A 26,616-nucleotide genomic window follows, 5' to 3' on the forward strand; every position below is an offset into this window, starting at 1 on the left:
TCATGACATGCTTGTTTGTTGTTTAACGCAGGACTCATCAATATTCCAGCTATATGACGTCGGTCTGTAAATGATCGAATCTGGACCATACAATCCAGTGATTGACATCATGAGCATCGATCTTCACAATTGTGAATCAGAGACATGCATCAACCAAGTCAGCGAGCTTGACCACCCGATCCCGTTCGTCGCCTCTTACGACAAGCATAGTCGCCTCTTACGACAAGCATGTGTTGCTGAAGACCAATTCTAACCCACATCTTCGCTGGTCTGACAAACATGAGAGATGACGAAGCAACATATTAAGAATAGTCTTTCTGCAGAAGCATATAGTCTGGGTATCAGAAGGATAACACACTGGTGTGCCCAGATCCACTGAAGGTAATATTTTATTACATTGGGCTATAGTTATAAGTTCAGTCGAACCTCAATATCTCGAATGTACCGATATCTCGAACCTATTTATGATCCCGACACCCTCAGTATATAAATACGTATAAATTTGCCCCCTTATATCAAACTTCGAGATTAAAATAGGTTATCTCGAACCTTGGACTCGGTCCCAACTTTGACTTTACTATAGAAGTTTGTACCCCAATCTCGACGTTGGCAATTGCCACATTAACTGCACAAGTAGCCTATATCTCATACCTTTCCTCACACATCTGACAATGCTGTAAAAGTACAGTGCAGTTTTAAAACCAATTGTTCAATCAATTATGTTCTTATCTTTAATCCAATTGTAATAGTAATCTTTATTAACAAAATAAAATATTGTGAGTAGACAAGGATAAAAACAAGGCGGCACATCCTGGTTACATAAAAACGTGCTTATCATAGTCGGATTCAAGGAATCAAATTCGCGAGACGCTACTCGCAATATCCAAGCTACGAATAAACAAGTTGCAGTTGTCGAGAGTGTCACTGTTGTTTTTGTCAGGTGGACAGACAAAACAGTGACAATATGGGACGTGTATTCACTGTACTTGTAAATATCCCGAGGAGCATAAGCGCATTAGAGCAGACAAACCAGTCTGTAGTTACTAGTCTGGTTTGCCTGCCGTAGGGCGCTTGCGCTCATCACCACACTGTGTAGTTGCTAGAAGGACAATGTACCAGTCTATAAATTTACGAGCCTAACATTGCGAGCATCAAAAAGGAATCACGTGTATCTTGAAAATAATAAAATAGAGCTTCCAAAGGCGTAAATTACCGAGGTATTTTGAGCGTGAAATTGACAAGCGCGAAAACTGGAAGGTTATGTTTCGGGCAGAAGTGTGAAAGAGATTCCCCGTTTGGCAGTGCATTACAGAAAAGGTATCAATGTTAGCAGTGTATTAGATTGCTAGTTAATGAACATCCAGTGACCTTTGCATTATGTGGACTGAAAAAACCTGGACTCACGGTATTGACAACATTGCCTTATGGTTCAGTTTTCGATCATGTCGCGGTCACGTAAGTTACATATTGTTTGCCTGATTTGGTGTGTGTGTGTGTGTTAGGGTGTGTGGTTAAAAATGCATATGCATCCAACACAAATGTAGCGCATTTCCCTTACGGTATTTTTTACGGCACCTTATCCGAAAAACAATGCTCGAACCAGCAGTTTGTCTCGCATGAAGCTATATGCTTTTATTTCAAATTCACTTGAATTACCTCCAACATACTTTAATCACTTCTTTGATAGGCATTTAGAATTTGGGGGTCAACTGCAGTATTTGGGTCCCCACTTCGGGGGTTTCCGTAAGGCAACCGCTGCCCTCTGCAGTTTCAGTACGGAAGCTGCCGAAGGCAGCTTCGCTTATATATAAGCGCGTACGCGCATGCGTGCCGAAATCCGTTAGGAGGCATTTTTTAGCAAAAAGGACCCTCAAAATGAGCTGGACGTGAAAAGTATTGTCTAAAATTCTGCCCCTGTGGGGGTCGAGAGTTTTACGATAGAAAGTGAAGCCGAATTATTGTACTGTCAACTTCTTGTTGTTTGTGGGCGGGACATAAATGACGTAAGACGTCACGTGTCTGATCATGTGACTCTCCTTATATGGACTCGTTACTACGAAAGCAACTACGCTCATAACTTGTAAATTCATAAAGTGTGGCTTGTACAAATAAAACAGAGTCGACTTGGCTTACAGTGAAGACATCTTTGCATAGGTATGGGGCGAATGCGGGAATGTATGACAATTATTTTGTTCAAAACATTATCAGAAAAGAAATATTTCAGTTGTTCAATTGTTCAGTTTCTAAGTTCACCGGCCGTGTTTACGTTTATTAAACTTACGAAGCAAAATGATCGTTTAAGAAAAGATGAAAAAGAAGCAGAAAAAGAAATTGAATCAGGTCCAGATGGATCCACAGACTTAGGTCCTAGAATCTATATGACAGTCAAAACGAATTCAACGTTTCAAATGATTTGTTTGAATGAGAAAGTATCTATCGATGGTCATTTTCCTATGAAAATTCACATGCTTTCATGAATGAAGTTATACCATATTGCGATTTATTTGAAAAAGGGGGATCCTCCCCCTTTACCCCCCGTATTTTTCTTTAAAAATATTGCCTTGAACCCCGCTGTGTTGTCCGCCCAACTATATTTTGTTCAAGTAACAGAATGAACTAACCGTCGTGCGATTTATTTGAAAAAAGGGGGGTGTAACCCCACTTTACCTCCCATTTTTACTTTAATATTTCGACAAGGGGGGACAACCCCCCCTTGTACCCCCCGTGTGTTATCTGTGTAAGAAAATACTGAACTGCAGACAGCGTTCGGTAGAAAAATGGCGGCCAACAAATCCTCTCGCTTCGACCGTAAATAACGAACTGCGCATGCGTGGAACATTTTTCATTCGACAACTTCCGTAAACACGTCAAAAACGTTCCTTCCAAAGTGGGGACCCAAATACTGCAGTCTACCCGAATTTGGAGTACTAAGTAAGGATGAGAATTTATGGATGGACAACTTCTTTATTACAATTAAGAGCGACGTTTCAGTGTAGGTTTAAGCTCCGTTATCAAGCGATATACAGAGTGTGGTTGGCAAGTATACTCCAGTACTCTGACCCCGTGGTACCACGGCATACATCGTATATCACGGCATTTGTGATTGCCTCTTAGCGGCTGTCTATAAATGCAAATCAGTTACCAGGAAGTGCTCACTTCGTGAACAATTTCAATTTCCTCGGAATGTTCCGTCTGCTATAAGTTATAGTTACAACACACCAAGAAGAGTTGTTCGGGCAGTAAGAGCACGGTTTGGCATGGCATTTGATTGACAGACAAAAGGACCGAGGGGCGGAGCCCCGAAGTGATCCTTTTGTCTGTCAATCAAATGCCATGCCAATCCGTGCTCTTACTGCCCAAACAACGAGAAGGTGGGTGTGTTGTAAGTGACTTGTAGCACGGGTTGCGACGGTCATTCCAAAATTGCGCGAGTTTGTGTAAAATTGAGTGACGTATAATATGACGTTAAATATGACGTCACATGTTTTCTGCCTTCGAAACATTTTTAACTTTTAATCTAATTGTTAAATCAAGTGTAACCTTTGGAATTTTCAAAGGCACATTAGAAATTTCAACTATTAATTTTACGAATTTAGCAAAATGCGTTCTGTGTCCAGTTGTTTTTATGTTTGACAGTTACATTGTAATCTTTTAAGAAAGTTATAAACATTTCTATTGTTTTTTTGTTTATTTACGTTATTACTCTTGAACACTGTACAACACTAAATAAACATTGTCGTAAGTTTGAAATTTCTCAAGCCAGTAGGCGGGGCTTGCTGATCTTGGCATCAGCCAATGGTAATAATCTTTAACGAACCGTGCTCTTACTACCATGATACAACACGGGTAAGATCAGAGGTACCGCTCGCAACCCATGCTACAAGTAAGGAGTTATTAATGTGTTGATACTTACTTCTGGCATCCTTTTTGATATTGCCTTACCCCCATCTATCAATGGCCAAAGCAGTTCCCCAAGTAAACTTTCTCTATCTACCTGAACTAGATCATCTGCAACTAGATCATCATGGCAACTAATAAGGTAACGGAAGTTACGTAATCTGCACATTTTTTCCCGTTCTGTGCCCAGAATCTATTGGGAGATGGTAAAGGCCATAATGCCAAACTTAGAAATACATTCTTCACTAGAGTGAGTGAATGAGTGAATATGGTTTAACGCCGCTTTTAGCAATATTCCAGCAATATCACGGCAGGGGACACCAGAAATGGGCTTCACACATTGTACCCATGTAGGGAATCGAACCCGGGTCTTCGGCATGACGAGCAAACGCTTTAACCACTAGGCTACCTGACCGCCCCTTCTTCACTAGAAGCCAAAAGATAAATACATACTTTGGGCATATTAAGAATGCTTTTTATATATTTATTGTTGACTTTTAACATTTTTCCATTTTGTGACAAATTATTGTCATCCAATTTTTTTTAGAAACAATCTCAGAATATCATTTCTGATATTTTGTTGTTGATTTTTAAAATATTTTTCTCTTACCTTTCGGTAAATATGCACTGAATACCTATTACTGATGACACTTTTAGAATGTTACTTGTGCTGTCTTTGCTCTTGTCTGGACAAACAATATATCTCTAGCATGATCATACTATGTGATTGGTAGAATTATGTCCCCTTTTTATCCAATTTGGACCTCCATACAGAACTTTTGTTTTCTCTGTACAATGATATGATGGAGTTCTCTCCCTTGTTGAACTGAACACGAGACCCGGCTACATACTACAAGTATTCACATGTTTTGTTTTACTCAATTGATAAACTAGTTAAATGCTCGGACAAAACTATGTCCATTTTAATGTTGAAATCTGACTTTGGGTGTGTGTTGGTGTTGCTAGAGAAATTAGCTTTTAATATATCATTTGTTTTATTGTTAGGGATCAATTGACCACAGAAGTCAGTGAATAAACATACATCATGGAAAAGACAATGTGAAAGGCTTTCATATGATATATTACATGACCATGTTGAAGAACTGTATTAGATCTTGATTTTGAAAAAGGTAAAAAAGGCAGCCATCTTGAAATTCAAGATGGCCACCATAGATGTTCATAGAAAACTTGAAACATCAATTTTCTTTATGATTTTATCATTTTGTGTTTTTAAGCATTGTTGCAATTATCCCACTCATCCACTTCATTAACATAATCTACCACCATATCTCAATAAGCAAAAATCACACTCACTCGCTCACTCTTCTAAATTGTTTTTTGTGGGGTGGGGTGACATTGTGTACAAAATCTCATCCTCTATTTAATATATTTTCATTTTGTTTCCTGTATAGGATAGCACAATGGTTAAGGCAGATTTTGATATGCAGTTATTGTGGCTTTGTTGCCAAAACTCAATGGAATTAGTGTTATACTTACTCACAAGACTTGAAAATGAAGGAAAAAACCCATGATTTTTATCAATGTTTTCTCTGAGAATTATAATAACAGTTAAATGAAACAAACTGCTTGCCAAATTCATATAACTGAACATATAACCTGTAATCAAAGACAAATTTGGATAGTTTAATGACTTAATAAAAAAAATAATTTTGTCAAATTATTTATTTTTCCTTCAATTTATGCAATTTTGAACCCATGAAAATTCACGCACACACTTGCAAGCTTACTACCAAATGCAAAATTGTGTACAGATACCCTCTTAATGCAATATAAAAGGTTTAAGGTTTACAGGAAAATGTGGGAACGAAAATCTTGTTTTTCACCCCTGGCCAACTGATTATTCGGGAGTAGTGCACATTACCGGGCGCACTTTTTCCGATCCTATTAGCGCTGTTGGGGCTCGAACGCGCTTCGCCGGTTCACAGGCTCTGCTAATTAATGTGTTAATTAGCCAATGCTCTACCACTGGACCACGGGTGCTATCACATGTAATCAGTGCTAGTTTTACAGGCATTAGAATCCCAATTAACATGCATGCGTGATTCAGTAAACAATCAATTGCATATGCATGTGAAGTCACAGTCTATCATTCATCTGTTCTTGAAACCACACACGCCATTGTTTATGTCAACATGACCGACCAATCGGATTATCTGGATTAACGCTTGAAAAGGTAAAAAAAAATTGGCTAACCCTTGCCCAAAGCAAGCTAACCCTAAGGACCGAAAAGGAGTGTTGGATTGTTAAGACATGTAAGTTTCCCAAAGACCAAACAAGGGGTTTTGGATCGTATAGACGTGTAAGTTTCCCTAGGACCAAAAACGTGTGTTGGATCTTAAAGATGTGTAAGTTTCCCTGAGACCGAAAAAGGGGTGTTGGGTCGTAAAGACGTGTAAGTTTCCCTAAGACCGAGAACGGGTGTGGGATCATAAAGACGTGTAACTTTCCCTAAGACGGAAAACGGGTATTGGATTGTTAAGCAAGAGTCACCAGAGCATGAGGCATGGTAACGGTATAGCGAGACAGCGGTGGCACTATAGCACGGTAATTGAGCGGATGGTAGAGCTGCATGGGGCTGCGCCCGGTAAACTGCATTGTTCCCCATACTTCATTGATTAACATTGATAATATGTTCAAGTACTCAATTTTCTAGTTGCTTCAAATACCATTAATGTAGGGCACCTAATATAGTCTGGAAAGCCTACAGTACAAATTATGAAAAAAACCCTCTAATTTCTCTTCACATTTCTAAATTGATGAGACCTTTTATGAAAGAAATAACAGGATGATATAAAATGAATTGAAGATTTAATCAGTTGGGCTATAATATGACGATACTCTGTGCTTCTTGAGCTTTCAAATTTAAGTATTAAAAGTGTCCAATTATATCTTGTTTCAAGCTTTTTATAAGTTAGCTTTAAACCATTAAGACACATGATAACACCCGAAGTATAAATAAATAAACAGTCTCTGTGATTGCACAACAAAGCAAAGCTTGTGTGACATACAGCGCCCGAGTTACGAGTGATCAAAAATAGGTTTGTTGAATAGATTTGCTGTCCATATAAACGTTTCAACAATTTTTATTTAATCTACATGTACTTGAGCGATGTCAATTTGAGTATTGTTAGGGCTGTTTAGCGATCTTTCACATTTTGTCCTTGTTTTTATCACTAATGAAAGAGCACGGACACTGATACCTACATGGTCGTAACGGGGAGTGTTTCAAGATATACATTCCAAACTGCCATTCGTATTGTAACATAATCTTTGACACAGCCTGTATATGAACTAATCACGACCACTTGCATCAATATTTTAACGTAAAAAACACTGACAATTTCATTGGGATTTTTTATCCATAAATATGAATTACCGAAAATTCTCTATGAATGTGTACTTTGACATAAATGTCATATGTCTATCTCCGTTAGGATATGTACTTTCCAATGATATGAATTATTTGACATATAGATTTCAAACAAGGGTGCTTACTATACTTCCCTTGCCACATTTGGGTGCTTCTGTATTACGATCAATGTAGGAAAGTAGGAAACTTACAATACCAGCATTTTTATCGATGGCTAGGCACTTCGTAGATAATTTGAATGTGTTGACTTTAGATACTGTTGGAAAAACAATCAATTAGATTTGCATGTTATACAATTTGGCTACGCTCTGTGAAGTAATATGTACATTGTAACACTTTTGATACAATGTATACGTTTTTTAAACCGCAACATCCTCACAATGCGGCACTGAGCGGAGTACAAAGCCAGCTGACTGCCAGGCACCATAAGGGTTAAGGTCTTTTTGGTCTTTCCTTTAACTGCTATCATCAGTTGCAGAGTGTCGCACAGGCATTGACACATGAATACTCCCTGGAGTTACTGGTACATGCTAGGGCTGACTTGTTGCCTTGTTGCCTATGCTTGCAATAACAGCAGTGGGTATGTGTTCCAAAATGAAACCATGTTCCAGATGTACTGGGGTTTGTCAAGCAAATCATGTTATTAAGTGTTTCTTGCAAAAAGTACTAACCTGCTACACCTACACTCATCATGACGGACAAATAACTGACTTAATTTTTCTGGACGTCTTAATGTCGTTTCTCAGTCAATCAAACCAGTCTTGCCCTGGGACATGGCATTGTCATTGAACTTGAAGGACATTTTCAGTTTTTGAAACTAGTAAGCATCACGTTTTGTTGAGGAACTGTCGCTTAGAAATGCCAAAACCCATACCTGCTGCTGTCGTGATATTTTCAACTTGTTCATTCTCTAGTTTCTCGGTAAGGTAGGTGGTAGGAAGGATCTTTTCCTTTACATGATCCCATAAGTTTTGCTAGTCTTGCAGTTGCTCAGTTTTCCTGGTCTTGAAATTTATAAGTTCTTTTTGTTTTGTAATTATGAGGCGAATTATCACCCAAAATTTAATGTATTTTGCTTGTGTATGTTTGTAATATTTGGGTCCATGTATCGTGTGTTTTACCTTAGCTATTATTTGCTATGAGCCACCTTATGCTAAGTGTAATTAGACCCACACCATTATTTATGTTAGGCAAGATGATTGATCACCTACTTCTACTGGTGTTCTTTGACTTGGGGACGGAGCTGTGAGAGGTCCTGGCTACAGAAATTGTTCTACGAACCAGTTGTGTGGCTTACTTCCTCCCACAGCAACCACGTGACTGGAAGTGACGACGTCACGTATAATCACATCACTGCTAGTCATCGGCCTGTACAGCTGTTTCAGAATAAAGCTCCGCAGTTTGAAGAACCAGATTGCATCCTTTGCCTATCCTTTTGCCATCCTTTGCTAACCAATACATCTCAATTGTATATATTATAGTCTGGTGTACTTGGGTGGTCTTTCAGGCCTACCTGAACATAATTGTTGCCTGACTTTGGCTCTGTCCCGCACTTACTTTGCGCATGTGTTGTACAATCCGCCATTTTGTTTTGCCACGTTGTCATGTTTACATGGCTTGTGCTTTGATAATTCAATATGTCTGTCTTAGCTTTTGTTCATGTGCTGTATACGTTTGCCACGTTGTCATCTTTACATGTCTTGTGCTTTGATAATTTAATATGTCTGTCTTAGCTCTTGTTCATGTGCTGTATACGTTGCCACGTTGTCATGTTTACATGTCTTGTGCTTTGATAATTCAATATGTCTGTCTTAGCTCTTGTTCATGGGCTGTATACGTTTCTGTTCTGGGCTTTCTGAGTGTATATTTATACTCTTTATATCGTAAATTTCCCTCGTAGAGTTTCTAAAACTTTGAGTTATAATTACATGCCCGTCTTTCTTTGTTGAGTGTCTAGTCTGCTTTTTGTCTATTTCTTTGAAATTATATGTCGTGTTGCTCTCAATGTCAGGGCAATAAATCAGCCAGAGACCCACACTTCCAGTCCACCGACTGTACTGTTCCCTGTTCCTCATCGTCTCATTGCGAGTTTTCCTGCGCTCTCTCCCCTAGTGACACACCCAACTTGACCACAGGCATCCCAAGATGGCCGACTTCAGGGACACTTCTCTGACTTCGGAGGTCGACACTGAGGTGTTATTATCCCCAACCGCGCCGAAGTCATCACTAATGGCGCAGTGCCTCTGCTCACCACCGTCATCTAGTGCATTCACGCCCGCTGTGTCTGCACCCACAATCACCTCTCGCTTGCAAGCCCCCTCCTACGGCCTCTCATGCCTCCCAGTTTCGGCTCTTTCCCTAAACCACACCTGGATACCGCAGTCTGGAATGCATGTATGCTATTCAATGACGCTATCTCTGAAGCCATGCACATGTATCCAGCTTTTAAACGGCACTTTAATTCCGGATGAAACATAGTCTCGCCGTCAAGCGTTACCTGGAACATCCTATCTACTTTCGTTGAACTACATTGAGACTGCTCAGTACCAGAATCAGTGCAATGATTCCGCGATCACTCCCGACCTCCAGAACGCTTATCTTCATGTACCCATCCATCCCAGTTGCAGGAAGTTCCTTAGGTTTTGTTTCCAAGGTATCCACTACCATTTAGCATTTCCACAGCCCCATGGTTTCGGACGGATCATGATCTCCTTCTGGCTTCTGGTACCAGACGACAGGTGGCACAAAATACAGCACTATCTCCTTCCTGCCCTCACCAGGCTCGCACACTACGTCAGTGGCAGATATTAATGGGCCTTCTCACGTCAGCTCAGGATCTGACAGCCAGAGGCGAACTACAAGTATGTCCGCTACAGCAGTTTCTGGCCCCATTTATTCATCAGCAGAACCCTTGAATCTCCATAGTGCTCCCGACTCACCTCTGCCCATATCTTCGTTGGTGGACAGTGAGATCAAATGTTTGTGACGGCGTCTCCTTGACAGCACTGAAGCCTTCACTCCATCTATTCATTGACGCCTCACAACAGGGTTTGGGGGCACATTTGGAGGACCAGACTGCCTCTGGGCTATGGTCAAATGATCAGCTCCGGTGGCACATAAACAATCTGGAACTCGAAGCACTCATTCTGGCTGTGTCTCACTGGCAGTCCCCGCTTCAGCGCAAATTGCTTGCCATATACACAGACAACATAACGTGCCTGGATTCGCTATGCAGAGTTGCATCCCTTGGGCATGCCAGAAACCTATGATTGTGGATTCGAATCCTGGTTTCGCTCCGGTTTCTGGGTTTGTCAGCACCATACCCGTGCTTGTGGGTTTCATTGAAGTGGTAAGCATCTGAGACCTGCTTCACTTCGGGCTCTCCTCCCACATTAAGCTGACATGCAGCGATATAACTAATACAAAAAAAATTAAAGTGGCGTTAAACACAACTCACTCGCTCATTTGTCATCCCTACTGTCTCAGACCTTCCAGTTCTTCCAGCTCTTCCAATCACCTGAGGTTCATCGTCCAGCACATCCCCGGTTGTCGAAACATCCTGATGGACGCAGTCTCCAGACCAGATAAAGTGACTCACAAGGAGTCAATGCTCCACCTCAATGCCTTCACCCTGGTGTGCCAGCGATTTGTCCTGCCACTGATCAACCTATTTGACACCAGCCAGAATTATCTCTGGACATACATTTACCAAGTCCTGGACCCTCTGGCTTGGGCGGTTGACGCAATCAGCGTTCCCTGGACAGGCCTTTAGGGCTATGCTTTTCCACCACCTGTACTACTTACAGGGTTCTGCAAAAGATAAAAAAACACACCATCTCTACTTTTGATTGCGCCTTGGTGGCCTGCTCTGAATTGGTTCGTCCCCCTTGAGCTCCCAAGGTGGCCACATCTACTGGTACATCGCCACAGTCAGTTACATCTGCACATCTCCACCGGGCCCTAGGTGCTACAGTTTCCTCGGCTAGAGCGGCGAAGGCTATTGCCTTAGCACATAGACCAGCGTTAGAAATTGGCACGCCAGGTAGCAATCCAGGATAAGAAAATTCAGTAAAATCTAAATATATTTTACATTTGGATACTTATCCTGCATTACTACATCTATAGTGCTCCCCAAGAAGTTTTTCAGATGTGGCGTCGCCCCTTCTGGTCAGTTCCGGTCAATTCCGGTCATGTGGTAGCTGTACGAGGAAGTAAGCCACAACTGCTTGGTACAAAAGATTCTGTAGCCAGGTCTTCTCACAGCTCCGTCTCTAGGGAAAGAACAGCAGAAACATTAAGGTAGTAATGCAGGATAAGTATCCAAATGTGAAAAATATTTAGGTTTCACTAATATCCTTTACATGAACCAGTGATTGTTCTCAAGACATGAGGACATTTTTATGATTTCATCATTCTTCCATATTGCCAAATTATAAAGTGTCTTCAGAACAATTTTGATGATAATCGGTCACTGAACCACCTGTTTGCAGCCAATATTTTAATGACACTGTAACTTGTGATATTGTCAAGCAGTTACAACCATGTTCAATGCCAGAGATCCTGTGAAAATGTAGAGTTTTACAGGATACTGTAACTAAATTTGACTATCAATGTGTTTAAACAACATTTGTTCAAGTCTATACAATTTAGTTGTTTACCAGACAACCCAATAAATTGTGTCCTAAACCACCAGTGTCATTATGACTGTAATGAGGGTGTTACTTTCAGCCTGACAGCGAGGTGCCCTGCCTCTAACATGGCCACCACAGAGATTGAAGGATGGGTGCTGGACTATGCTTGTAAACACAAGCTCCATGAAGTCATTGCAGGTGAGTCAGTAACTCATTTGACATTAGTTGCATTTTTGTATGTTTCAATTTCCATATTTATTAAGAAATAATCTTTTTAACTGATATCCTGCAATACTCCTTAATGCATTTACTTCTGTGTTTTTTTAAAGAAAGACTATCTGTGAGAGGTCCAGCTGCTGAAGAAGAGTTGTTCCAACCAGGTGACTGGCAGTTCCCTCACACAGTCAGCACTTGACCCGGAAGCAATGACCTCACATAAGAGCAATTTATTGCTTTGTCAGCCTACACTGACGGACATGTATTCTGTGATTAAATCTCCACCAAGTTCCAGCATCCTTTGCTTATTTATTTCATATTAATAAGTGTTGTGTTTATTGTTTGTGTGTTTTATGGTACTCCCATACATATATGATAACGTTTTTCCGCTCGTTGTGGCCCTAGTCAAAGTAATATTATTGTTGTTCCATCCACCATTTTGAATTCACCACGTCACCACCATTTTGTGTCTTACGTTCTGAATTCTTTTGTTTGGCTAGGGTGTGTTTTAAGTGTTGCTTTACACTACTTTTGCATAATTGTTTCCTCTCATAAACCTTTCAGATTTTGAGTTACAATATGCCTCCTGTTTCCCATTGTGTGCTTTCCACATGACTTTGCTTGAGTTACAGAATTTATGCCTTGTTGAGCATACTTTGCCATAGGAGCAAATCGGGCTGGGATCCTCTACCCTGCTCTAGCGCCAGTGTTCCTCAAAGAAACTCTTTGACAGGGCTCCCGACGCAAGTGTTCCTCAGAGAGACTCTTCCATGGCGCTCCCGACGCAAGTGTTCCTCAAAGAGACTCTCTCATGCCGCTCCTCATGCAAGCCATCCTCAAAGAGACTCTTCCATGGCGCTCCTGACGCAAGTGTTCCTCAAAGAGACTCTTCCATGGCACTCCCGATGCAAGTGTTCCTCAAAGAGACTCTTCCATGGCGCTCCTGATGCAAGCCATCCTCAAAGAGACTCTACCACAGCGCTCACAGCGCCTCACCTGGAGTCATCAGTGGCGTCACTGGCACCTCTGTTTGCTACTGACTCTCATTAACCTAGATCGTCTTATGCCTCGTCCTCTCCTACTATATCCCGACACAAGTCCAAGTCATTTTGGGCTCGTCCCCGCACCTATAGTAGCTCACTCATATGTCGTTGGGATCATCACTATCGTTCAGAATCCTCGGAGGGATCCATTCAAACCTAAAGGCATCTTGGTCTGAATCAACTTGCTGACTAGATAGCTGATGTCTTGGCCTCTGTTGTGCGATACTCACTTGGTTTTCATCGAATCGGAAATTCATCACTCTCGTAACCTTGGCCTCGTGGTGAGGGCATGGTGAAAATTCCCACTTTTTTTCCTGTCTCGTAGGTAGAGAAGCCTACTAAGAGGACGATAGTACCAGATCTTGCAGATCATCACTTTTTCACACTCATTTAGCCTTTTGACAGCTTCATCATAGGCTACCGGCTACCCACCTCTTGGGGTCATCATTGACTGGTCAGGACAAGACGTTTCAAATTTCGTGGTGATCATTTTTGCCCCTAGACTGACCATGTCGCACCTTCACAGAACTCGGGAACACCACTTGTCTGTCTACCACACAGTTCACTGGGGATTGTCCGTGTATAGAGCCTGCATCTCATCTCCGTCTTAAATGTGGGTTTCTCATCTACTGCACAGGATGCTTTACATGTCACATGTCAAGAACTCTCTGACTGTAAACTTTCTCCGACCGGAATTAGGTCAACTGAATTAATGGGTGCCATGCAGTGGATTTCTACAGATGATTTGTATGCTTAAGTAATGCTGCAACCACTCAACCAGACGCCTGTGACGGTACATGAGTGCGACTGAGTCACTAATGTCAATAGACCTCCGATGCCAGGAACATGTCGCTCTTTTCATCTAGAAGGCCATGTTCAGTCTCCTGGCAAGGGACCTAAACATGGTGCTTATTATGCTGAGAGGTGCGCCCTTTGAGCCACTCCACTCGGCGTCTTACAACCTCACCAAGAAAATGGTCTTCCTCTTGGCTCTGGCTAGGGGTAGCGGCAGGGGTAAGCGAGCTACATGCTCTGGTCATCTCCCCTGTTAGATTTGAGTGCAGAGCACATGGAGCCGTTCTTCTTGGGCTCTGCTCGGACTTCATAGCCAAGAATCGACTCCCAGGACAGCTGGTTGTAACAACTTTTCTTCAGCTCCTGAACCTCTCACAGAGCATCTTTCTGTCAAAAGACAGCAGTAAATGCATTAAAGAGTAATGCAGGATAAGTATACAAATGTAAAAAAAAATATTTGAATTTTACTAAGTTTCTACTACTGCTGATTGCTTTCCAATATGTGCATGTGTGTATAAAAACAGACTTACATCATCCATTGTTTACAATATCAAAAACTATTAGTCTCTGAGGGTTGACCTCAGTGAATCTCTCCATAGGTTGACAGTTGTTCTGTTTCTTGAAATGACTTTAATTTTTTTGTATTCTGACAGTCAGATCCAGTTTATGACATTAGGGCTATGTGAAATACAAACTAAACAAATGGTGTAGCCATTGCCAGAGACACTGAAACCACAATCTCCCCTGTTGTAGCCCTGGTGCAGAGACATGGAGAGGATCTCTCATCTCTTGCCATCCCTCATGCACGCCTGTCGACAGCGACAATACACCGCATCATACACTGCCGTGAGCTGGAGGACTTTGAGACTGCCATCCACCTGACAGAACAGCTGTACCAAACACTAGGAGAAGCCTGCCCCTTCACGATATACTTCAGACTTACCTATGGTTTGAAGATGAAGGTTATACCTCTTGTTTGTGTTGAATAAATTGAAGTAAATCAAGTTATCCTGTTTGTTTTTACAGATCTACTCTGTACCATTTTTGCTTGATTAACTGAAACCTTAAAATGTTGTTGTTTTTTTATCTGTGAATAGTTATAATGAGTGTTTAATTATTGCAGGTATTATTTGATTACTTGAAGAAAGACTCCCAGTCTCCCCGTGTCCTGAACCTGATGTTGAACAGATACTTCCCCAGGTGTAGCAGTGCTGATTTAAACACAGTGAGTAGGTGGGACCACCATCCACACTCTCCCTTCTCACTGTTGAAAAGATACTTCCCCAGGTGTAGCAGTGCTGATTTAAATACAGTGAGTAGGTGGGACCACCATCCACACTCTCCCTTCTCACTGTTGAACAGATACTTCCCCAGATGTAGCAGTGCTGATTTAAATACAGTGAGTAGGTGGGACCACCATCCACACTCTCCCTTCTCACTGTTGAACAAATACTTCCCCAGATGTAGCAGTGCTGATTTAAATACAGTGAGTAGGTGGGACCACCATCCACACTCTCCCTTCTCACTGTTGAACAGATACTTCCCCAGATGTAGCAGTGCTGATTTAAATACAGTGAGTAGGTTGGACCACCATCCACACTCTCCCTTCTCACTGTTGAACAAATACTTCCCCAGATGTAGCAATGCTGATTTAAATACAGTGAGTAGGTGGGACCACCATCCACACTCTCCCTTCTCACTGTTGAACAGATACTTCCCCAGATGTAGCAGTGCTGATTTAAATACAGTGAGTAGGTGGGACCACCATCCACACTCTCCCTTCTCACTGTTGAACAAATACTTCCCCAGATGTAGCAGTGCTGATTTAAATACAGTGAGTAGGTGGGACCACCATCCACACTCTCCCTTCTCACTGTTGAACAGATACTTCCCCAGGTGTAGCAGTGCTGATTTAAATACAGTGAGTAGGTGGGACCACCATCCACACTCTCCCTTCTCACTGTTGAAAAGATACTTCCCCAGGTGTAGCAGTGCTGATTTAAACACAGTGAGTAGGTGGGACCACCATCCACACTCTCCCTTCTCACTGTTGAACAGATACTTCCCCAGGTGTAGCAGTGCTGATTTAAACACAGTGAGTAGGTGGGACCACCATCCACACTCTCCCTTCTCACTGTTGAACAAATACTTCCCCGGGTGAAGCAGTGCTGATTTAAACACAGTGAGTAGGTGGGACCACCAACCACACTCTCCCTTCTCACTGTTGAACAGATACTTCCCCAGGTGTTAGCAGTGCAGTTTACACGTAATACATGTTGCTAAATGAGTTTGGATTTGTCTCTTCCTTGAAACTTATAAAGACAATAGGTGAAATGTCATATGTCAACTGTGTGTTGTGCAGACGCAGAGGAACATGTCCCGACTGCAGACGAGGGTAAGCAACTTCAGAAAGTTCTTCCTCTCTCTCTGTCTGAATGAGAACCAGAGGAAGAGCTTCTTGCGGGATGAATATGACACAGAGTTTGGAGAGGAGTTCCTGTCTTCTCTGGAGAAACATGTGGACCGTTTCCTCCAGGAAGTGGAGAAATGTCTTCCTCTCACCGTTCTAGACAAGGTGGGCACATGTAGGATTTTTCACTGTCCTAGACAAGGTGGGCACATGTAGGATTTATCACTGTCCTAGACAAGGTGGGCACATGTAGGATTTATCACTGTCCTAGACAAGGTGGACACATGTAGGATTTATCACTGTCCTAGACAAGGTGGGCACATGTAGGATTTATCACTGTTCTAGACAAGTTGGGCACATATAGGATTTATCACTGTCCTAGACAAGGTGGGCACATGTAGGATTTATCACTGTCCTGGACAAGGTGGGCACATGTAGGATTTTTCACTGTCCTAGACAAGTTGGGCACATGTAGGATTTATCACTGTTCTAGACAAGGTTGGGCACATGTAGGATTTATCACTGTCCTAGACAAGGTGGGCACATGTAGGATTTTTCACTGTCCTAGACAAGGTGGGCACATGTAGGATTTTTCACTGTCCTAGACAAGGTTGGCATATGTAGGATTTTTCACTGTCCTAGACAAGGTGGGCACATGTAGGATTTTTCACTGTCCCAGACAAGGTGGGCACATGTAGATTTAACACTGGCCTAGACAAGGTGGGCACATGTAGGCTAGCGCTATAAAACCGACTCAAGTCAGGACTTGCAGCCAGTTACACTTGCATGCACATCACTATGTACAGTCAAGTCCCGTTAATCCGACATTGTTGGTTGCATATGATTATGTCAGATTAACGAGTATGTCGGATAAATGAAATTAGGTAGTATAAACGTTCGTGATCGAAAATTGGACAACTACACGAAAGATAACGATAAGAACGCGTAGGAAAAGGAAAAATAAAATATTCATATTGTTGTGTTACATTGTCAGTGGAATAAGTTTTCTAATCATGCAACCACTAAAGTTTAACACAAAACTACTGTTACGGACTGTATGGCTGATTCAAAATTGACTGACTTTAAGGCATAGTCTGGAATGGAAGTCGCTAATTTAAAACTTGTGCCGCAATGCTTAAGAAAGCTGCTTTCTTAGTGGCTAATGTCGACTTCCTGTTAGTAATTTCATTGGTCGGTCAAAGTTCGTGAAAGGTCGTTCTGATGTGATCTGTAATGGGATGTCCGGTAGCAAGAACTTGTATCCGATTTTAATGAGATTGAGGTAATCCAGGCATGTGATTAATCCTGTTTTGTTTATTTATGCAGTAACTGTTTATTGTTAAACAAGTTTATCTCTGCAGCTGTTGAAATATGCAGCTACTCGCCGACTTGTCTCGCATCAAAACACGGGGCTGTGTACTTGCAGGCAAATGACCACGTAGTACGCTGATCACTGTGTCTGATTAACGAGACTGATTAATGAGTGATTTCAGCAATTCGTTGCAAATTAGGCGTGTCGGAGTCGGAGTGCGAGACTGTCGAATTAACGTGTCTAAATAGCACTGATTAAATCGGTTCCCATCATTTGTGTCGGATAAAGATGATTGTCGGATTAACGAGTGTTGGATTAACGAGACTTGACTGTAATTGCATTAATCTTGAATGCAACATTCAACCCCATTTCACATAATCTTTTGTCATCATTATGATTGGGCACTGTTTTGAAAATGTTTGGTTCAAAATCTGTCAAGGGTCAAGGTCAGCATTCAGCTTTTTGTGAAACATGGTTATATCATTGTCAGTTTCTGAGTCATGGTTACCTCGCTGCAGGCATGAAGCTTTTTATTTGCATGTATCTTTAAAAATTCTACTTCATGAAATGTTAGTGCTATGGTGTCAAAGGTGTAGGTCATCTTTAAGGTTATTGTGAAATTCTTTTGTGTCATTTATTGCCAGTTACTGTTGCACTTGATCTTAGAAAGTTGTCTTGATTGAGGCCAAGGTCTGGAAGTAATATTTTTGGACTGGAAGTACATAGTGGTACATTAAGCTTTGAGGAAATGGCGGTGATGGGGCTGCTTCTGTGTGCAAACACCTATTTTTTTCTCTGCTTTTTATGAGCCTTGAATGCTACAGATTCTGCAAAAGGGCGTAGAGTCTGTCTGCCGTAGTGTACCGTCCATGTCTGTCTCCATGGATATCCTGCTGGAATGTCTGCTGAACAAGTCCAGACTCCATGCCCTTGATCTACTGGATCTCTTGACCCTCATCCATCCAATGAGCACACAGGATCAGATCAGGCCCTGCTTACAACTCAGTCTATGTTCGGAAGAAAGGTATGATGCTTCTCACCCAAATTCAGTCTATATCAGCAAGAGAGACAGCTCATAATGATGATAATAATTACACTTGCCAACTCTTATCATGACTTCAACATAAATACATATTATATGAATGTATTGGCAGTACTGCCAAGCTTTTACCATGGTTCTTTGGGACATTTTTTAATGACTACTTTCAATCTCTCAACTAACATTATTGACAGCCTTAACAAAGACACCAGTGGTCAGAGGGTCGTCATGCCAGCCAGTTTATCCATGTGAAACCCGCACTACAAATGACTGATCTGTCCACTTTGTCTTTGTCTTTGAAATGTGGGTAGAACAACCATCTCCAAATATTTTATTAATGTTGGAAATGATGTGCCAAAATCTAACACAGCCCTATGTTGACATTATGTCGTGACTGAAGAACTGTTAAAAAAAAGTTATGAACCCTAAACCAGTAATATTTTGTTGGAACTGTATTCAGCATTTACCGGTATGTACAGTATAATTTTGAAAATTAATTTCTTGGCTAGAAAGCTAATGAGATAACTTTGCTATTTTCAGCTTTCATGATTCTCAGGAAGGAGGTGATTTGCCAGACTGCCACGTCAGCGAGCTGAAGGCAGGAACGGAGAGGTCCATAGAGCCCAGGATGAAGGTGGTTGACCTAACAGTCCCCGAGTTGAGCCAGGCAGTCACTGCATCTGCAGAATCTGTCTCAGTCCTCAGCAAGAAGAGGCCAGGTGTTTTGCAGTCAAGGTATGCTATCTCATAGGTAGACAGACAAGACAGTAGTAGACAGATAACTGGACAACCTCTGATTCCATGCTTGTCCCCGACTTACTGGGGTATGAGACTAGACTCATATTAGGTTGTACATATGGGAAGCAGAAGCATTGTGACGAGGTACATATGACACAGCATGTGATAGAGTGGCGCCCAAACTTTAAATGTGTGTACGTTACTGAATACACTTTCTAATCATTCAAATATGGCTATTAATATCACTGTTTTGGCATCTGTGCTGGGTGCTGGGAACCCCATCACTGGAATTGCTTCTATTAATGTTACTCAACTTTAGCTTCACAACCTGTACATGAAGTGACTTTAGAAGCAGTGTTTCTGGGTTTTTTTTGTATCTGCCCATCATTGGTAGGACTGGCAGCACAAGAAAATACAACACATAATTATATGTTTCGTTTCAATATTCCTTACCCTTATCAAGTAGAATATAGATTTTTGACAGTGTTCTCTGGTTTTACCTATCCCCAGTCATGTAGCACTTGACACAATCGGATAATGTCTGCATATTACATTGTGTTAGGCTTATGAAACGTGCCAAAGTGAAACAGATCAAAGATACTTCACCTGTCTGACTGATTTATTTTTATCATGGAAATCCATGCAGTCACTTGGATTTACTTTCATGTTTTTTTTTGTGATCACATTACACCTAACTGAAGTATGCCTATCCAAATGTTTCCCCTATATTTACCTATCAATATGTACAGGTGTATACTGGAGAACAAAAGGCTGTAGAGGTAGGGTATGTAGAAGCTTGCAAACAGGGTCAGAATAGCCCAATGACAGGAATTGGTGTAACCATTGAAAGAAGTTGACAAGTTCACATTATGGAACTGGCTGGAAAGATAAAAGAAAGTTGGATCTGCAACTCAGCTTCATTCACTGGACTGACAGGATGAATCCATCAATTTACCGTATATGACCATATATAAACCGATCTCATAGGTAAGCCGAGGTATTAGCTTGACCCTTGAAAACTGTATGAACATGATATGTCCCGAACAAGGAAGTGAAAGGCAACAACATTATATACAGTGAAAAATGTTGAAAGTATATTGAAAAAGTCGTTAAACAACAAACAAACAACTAATATGGAAGATATTTTGATAATTGGTGGCCATATTGGATTATGCAAATTAGACATATTTCCCCTTGGATTGCTTCGGACTTTTAGTATGTTGTTTTAAGGAACTTGTAGAAATGCATTGTGGGGAAATAAATTCTGTTGCAATTTGTTCCAAGTTCAGTGAAAAAATGGCCTACTTTGCCTGAAAATTTCTGGTCCTCAAAATTTGGCTTATCTACGGTCATCCGGTACTGATGCACTGCAATAGTCCACAGCCCTATGATTCTAAACTTATGACATACTAAGGCGTACTAAGAATGAAACAACAAATCTGGTGGATACTTTTATCCAAAACAAACTGCTTGATGACACATGTGTAAAGTCATTTGTATGTATGGGAGTTAAAGGGTAATGAGAACAGTACAGACATAATGTAGTAGATTTTGTTGTGCTGATGCTGGGATATTGTTGCTCCATGCAGGGCCTGCACTGCAGCTGACCCTCTTGCTGACCCACCTGCTGACCCTCTTGCTGACCTGAACCCATCTCAGGTCTGCATTATCTCCAGCAGCAGTGACAGCACCACACAGGGGTCACAGGTCACAGGGCAGGTGATGGAGGCCATGGTATGACACCCATTAGCTACATGCATGTTTGCAAGGTTAAATATATAATGAAAGAACCGCCATGACAGCCATATTGAAAATATTATTTTGCTCCTTGATCAGTAATTTCTGCTATTTTTGAATTTTGATATTCAGAGTTATGCGGTATGCAGTAAAGCATATGATACATTTTTCTTGAACATTTTGATTTTTGATCAAACTACAGCCTTTGACTTACACATAATGCCATTTATCTAGTTTTCCTGCATTTTTTACACCTCTTGAATCTGTTTATTGAGCTGAATGTTCTATCTAAAATATGAGCTAAGACAGCATTCTTATCCGATTAAACATGGCTGCAATATTCATAACTAAAAAACTAAAAAAGTTTATCATTGCTCAGCCATTTCTGCATGTATCAGTATTATATTTGATGTACAGAAATTAAGTTGGATGACAGAACAATAATGTTATGTTTTGATGTGTATTGTGATATTTGTCACAACTTCAACCACAGACCAAAATGTACCGCAGTGGCTCCCTATATATTGTCATCGGTTAGTCTGCGTAAATAGCTTATCGATAATATCACTTCAAACATTTATGAAAATATGAATCAAATCAAATCAAATCAAATCAGCAGATGGCATCAGTTTGTGTGTGTCTCTATGCTTGCTCAGCCATATGAATATTATCATATATTAATAATGAAATAAGAAAGGATATTCTCAATTATTATCCCCTGCCCAACAAAGTTGGCGGGGGATATAGAAATGGGCTCCGTCCGTCACGTTTCGTTTCCGGAGCATAACTCATAAACCGTTCAATATTTTTTCATCAAACTTTGCAGGTCTGTCAGGTACATGCTGAACTGGTGCCTTTTGCTATTGAGAAATTTTAGAAATTGACAATGACAAATGAACCATGACAAGTTCCCCCTCGGTTAAAAAAGGTTAGGGTTTGTTTAGATTTAATTATGTCATAAATTCTGCAACTAGGGCGGGGGATATAGCCACGTTAGTGGCAAACTCTTGTTGAGATTGACCCATGACACCAGGGCAACATACGTGTCTCAAACTTTACTCACAGGTACACCGATCAGGTTCATTTTTTACGTTTCCATGGCAACAAGATGGACTTAGGTTCTGTGAGGGTAGGGTTCATTTCCGGAGCATAACTCATAAACCGTTCAATATTTTTTCATCAAACTTTGCAGGTCTGTCAGGTACATGCTGAACTGGTGCCTTTTGCTACTGAGAAATTTTAGAAATTTTTATTTTTTACGTTTCCATGGCAACAAGATGGACTTAGGTTCTGTGAGGGTAGGGTTCGTTTGTTTTTTTACAATTTCCATGACAAGTTCCACCTCGGTTAAAAAAGGTTAGGGTTGGTTTAGATTTAATTATGTCATAAATTCTGCAACAGGGGCGGGGGATATAGTGGCAAACTCTTGTTAATATGATACATGGGAATTGGGTCAGTGGCTGCTGCTGCTGCTGTATATTGATAGTGATGGCTTTGTGACAAACAAGAAAGAATTAGTGCTTGATTGTACTCCGTGTGTTCCAATCCTCAGTCTGGCCCAGCTCTGTCTTGACAAACAGTATGCTACCATGAGCAAAACAACATTCACTCTCTCACTCATGGGACTCCGTATAAGCTGATGTAGGTCCATAGTGTGTTCACACTGTTCATAATAATATGGTTCACACTGAAGCTCATGAAGTGTGTTTACTGGCTACCATGTCTATTGTTTATTTACAGGATGTGTGCAGAGCATCATCAGCTTCCATTGCAAATCACCATCTGAGAGGTGTGTTTCTGACATAGTAAGCTAAGACAAATCTTATTTGCTGTTTATTATTCTGCTTTTATACGTCTACCATGGTGTCATTCTTGTTGCCTTAAACCTGTAGGGATTCTGGGTGGAATAAAGGCCCCAGCACCCTATGCTTGTCATAAGAGGCGACTATATGGATCGGGTTGCCAGGTTGTCATCGTATCTCAATTGCATGGATTGTTGCTCATATGAATCACAAGATTGTCTGACCAAGACTTGTTTATTTACAGACTGCTTTCAAATAGCTGGAATATTGCCAACAAATTAAACAAAAACAAAACACAAATCATGTTGTCTTAGATATGTTGTCCTACTATAATCAGTATAATATGTGTCCCTCTCCTCATATATCCATTGACTTTGTACATGCACAATTATGAATTGCTACAAAGTTTCTCACCAACATCTGTCTCTGTACGCAGGGCCAGCCGGTGACTCTGACATTCAACTATGGACAGACAACTCATTGGAGGAATCAGCAAACGCTGACTCCAGTTTGTCAGACATTTGTGCCAGTGAAATCATCCCATCTTCCAATACTGATGAAATAGAGGTAGGATGTTCCAAATATTAGTAAGAGGCTTACAATATGTTTCATCATTATTACAAGGACCTGTGAAGATTCCAGGGTAGAATAGGTCTTCAGCAACCCATGCTTGCCGTAAAAGCTGATTATGCTTGTAAAAGGCGACTAACGGGATCGGGTGGTCATGCTCGCTGACTTGGTTGATACATGTCATCGATCCCAATTGAGTGGATCGATGCTCAGGATATTAATCACTGGATTGTCTAGTCCAGAGTCGATTATTTACACACCGCCGTCATATAGCTGGAATATTGCTGAGTTGCTAAACAACAAACCAACCAACCATTATCACAAGTGTAGGTTAGCCTCAACGTGTTCTACGATTAGTGCAGGCTTTCACATTCAAGTTAGCCACAGGGTGTTCAACCATTAGCACCAGGCTCACATATTCAGAGAAGGCCAAGGCTGTTCCACCACTAATACAAGGCTCTCACGTTCAGAGTACACCAAGGGTGTTCAACCATTAATACAAGGCTCTCAACTTCAGAGAAGGCCAAGGCTGTTCCACCACTAATACAAGGCTCTCACGTTCAGAGTACACCAAGGGTGTTCAACCATTAATACAAGGCTCTCAACTTCAGAGAAGGCCAAGGCTGTTCCACCACTAATACAAGGCTCTCACATTCAGGGTAGCTGTAGGGTGTTCCACCATTAGCACCAGGCTCTCACATTCAGGGTAGCTGTAGGGTGTTCCACCATTAGCACCAGGCTCTCACATTCAGGGTAGCTGTAGGGTGTTCCACCATTAGCACCAGGCTCTCACATTCAGGGTAGCTGTAGGGTGTTCCACCATTAGCACCAGGCTCTCACATTCAGGGTAGCTGTAGGGTGTTCCACCATTAGCACCAGGCTCTCACATTCAGGGTAGCTGTAGGGTGTTCCACCATTAACACCAGGCTCTCACATTCAGGTTGGCTGCAGGGTGTTCCACCATTAGCACCAGACTCTCACATTCTGGAATTTAAGCTATGAGGTTTACGCAGTGTGCACACTAGTTTTTATGCTTCAATAAAATATTTAAATTAATGTTTAAATGTTGAGGTGATATACTTTTACTACTGCTGGTTCACATTCGTTCAATAATAATAAATCTTAAAAATAGTCATGTGTGACTGTAAATAAATAGGTAGCACTAATGGGATGAGATCTATGTGTTCAGGCACTGAGATGTTCGTCAGCAGTGTCCTACCCCAGTCTAGGCCGACACCAGAAGAGCTGCAGTGTGAAGTTGTGTGTGGTGAAACTGTACAGGAACAAGGTATGTACTGTACACTGGGGAACAGACTGGCAGGGTAACAGGAAGGCTGTGTGGTGAAACTGTACAGGAACAAGGTATGTACTGTACACTGGGGAACAGACTGGCAGGGTAACAGGAAGGCTGTGTGGTGAAACTGTATAGGAACAAGGTATGTACTGTACACTGGGGAACAGACTGGCAGGGCAACAGGAAGGCTGTGTGTTGAAACTGTACAGGAACAAGGTAAGTACTGTACACTGGGGAACAGACTGGCAATGGTTTGATACGCCATTCAGGTACAGTCTGTGTGTGAAGCCCATTTGCGTCTCCCCTCTAATTAAAGCTCATCGGACAAACACTAGTCACAATAGACAGATTAGATATGTTCACATAAAAGTTCCTTTTACCAATTCCAGGAATATTGTTTCAATCAATTGATTCTGATTTATATTTCAGCGCATGGATGTTACTCAGCAGGGAGCCAGGGTGATGATGTACAGCTGACAGGCACCAGGGAGCCAAGGTGACGATGTACAGCTGACAGGCACCAGGGAGCCAAGGTGATGATGTACAGCTGACAGGCACCAGGGAGCCAAGGTGACGATGTACAGCTGACAGGCACCAGGGAGCCAAGGTGACGATGTACAGCTGACAGGCACCAGGGAGCCAAGGTGACGATGTACAGCTGACAGGCACCAGGGAGCCAAGGTGACGATGTGCAGCTGACAGGCACCAGGGAGCCAGGTTGACGATGTACAGCTGACAGGCACCAGGGAGCCAAGGTGACGATGTACAGCTGACAGGCACCAGGGAGCCAAGGTGACGATGTACAGCTGACAGGCACCAGGGAGCCAAGGTGACGATGTACAGCTGACAGGAGCGAGGGTGACAATGTACAGCTGACAGGCACCAGGGAGCCAAGGTGACAATGTACAGCTGACAGGCACCAGGGAGCCAGGGTGACGATGTACAGCTGACAGGCACAAGGGACCCAGGGTGACGATGTACAGCTGACAGGCACCAGGGACCCAGGGTGACGATGTACAGCTGACAGGCACCAGGGAGCCAGGGTGACGATGTACAGCTGACAGGCACCAGGGACCCAGGGTGACGATGTACAGCTGACAGGCACCAGGGAGCCAGGGTGACGATGTACAGCTGACAGGCACCAGGGACCCAGGGTGACGATGTACAGCTGACAGGCACCAGGGAGCCAGGGTGACGATGTACAGCTGACAGGCACAAGGGAGGAACCTTATTAATGTTCTGTGCATATATGTATTCCCAAATAACCAACCTACAAGGCCACAAGAATTCTTTATGCATCTTTAATTAACGACTGATAAGTAGAATCTTTCAGTAGAAATCCCTGAAAACGTGATACTATTTTCTGGGGCAGGTCATTTCTGATGAGCGTATTAAGACACAGTGAACAATATTTATATATTTGTAAATAAATGTTTATCATGGTTAATAGCATGAGCAAATGTTATGTATCTTATTGGAAATGGGGGCACGGGTGGCCCAGTCGTCTAAGGCGCCGCGATTCGCTGTGCAGAGTTGCCTCCCTTGGGCACACCAGAAACCTATGATTGTGGGTTTGAATCCCGGTTCGTCCCGATTATGTTTCTAGGTTTGTCAGCACCATACCCGTGCTCGTGTGTTTCACCGAAGTGGCAAACGTCTTAGACCTGCATCACTTCGGGCTTTCCTCCCACATTAAGCTGACACGCCGTGATATAACTGGAATACTGTTAAAAGCGGCGTT

At 41.9% G+C, this 26,616-nt stretch overlaps 1 protein-coding gene across 1 annotated transcript; it reads left to right on the forward strand.

Annotated features, from left to right (window-relative positions):
- Positions 1 to 1,256: 1,256 nt before the first annotated feature.
- On the forward strand, positions 1,257 to 25,376 carry LOC139448310 (uncharacterized). The gene is made up of 12 exons (XM_071229862.1): positions 1,257 to 1,317; positions 12,017 to 12,117; positions 14,727 to 14,935; positions 15,097 to 15,198; positions 16,336 to 16,548; positions 18,520 to 18,719; positions 19,275 to 19,469; positions 21,062 to 21,206; positions 22,950 to 22,998; positions 23,448 to 23,578; positions 24,771 to 24,869; positions 25,305 to 25,376. The coding sequence occupies exons 2-12, from the start codon at positions 12,045 to 12,047 to the stop codon at positions 25,350 to 25,352; spliced, it is 1,464 nt and encodes a 487-aa protein (XP_071085963.1). The 5' UTR covers positions 1,257 to 1,317; positions 12,017 to 12,044; the 3' UTR covers positions 25,353 to 25,376.
- The last annotated feature ends 1,240 nt before the right edge of the window (positions 25,377 to 26,616 follow it).

The sequence above is a fragment of the Haliotis cracherodii genome, unplaced genomic scaffold, assembly GCF_022045235.1.
Source record: "Haliotis cracherodii isolate W230 unplaced genomic scaffold, xgHalCrac1.p SCAF_10, whole genome shotgun sequence".
In the NCBI taxonomy this organism is placed as follows: Eukaryota; Metazoa; Mollusca; class Gastropoda; order Lepetellida; family Haliotidae; genus Haliotis; species Haliotis cracherodii.

Coding starts and splice junctions, on each gene's coding strand:
- LOC139448310 (XM_071229862.1), top strand. CDS start 12,045: ATGGCCACCACAGAGATTGAAGGATGGGTGCTGGACTATGCTTGTAAA. Junction 15,199..16,335: donor GCAGTGCTGATTTAAACACA/GTGAGTAGGTGG, acceptor TGTGTTGTGCAG/ACGCAGAGGAACATGTCCCG. Junction 22,999..23,447: donor TGCAAATCACCATCTGAGAG/GTGTGTTTCTGA, acceptor CTCTGTACGCAG/GGCCAGCCGGTGACTCTGAC.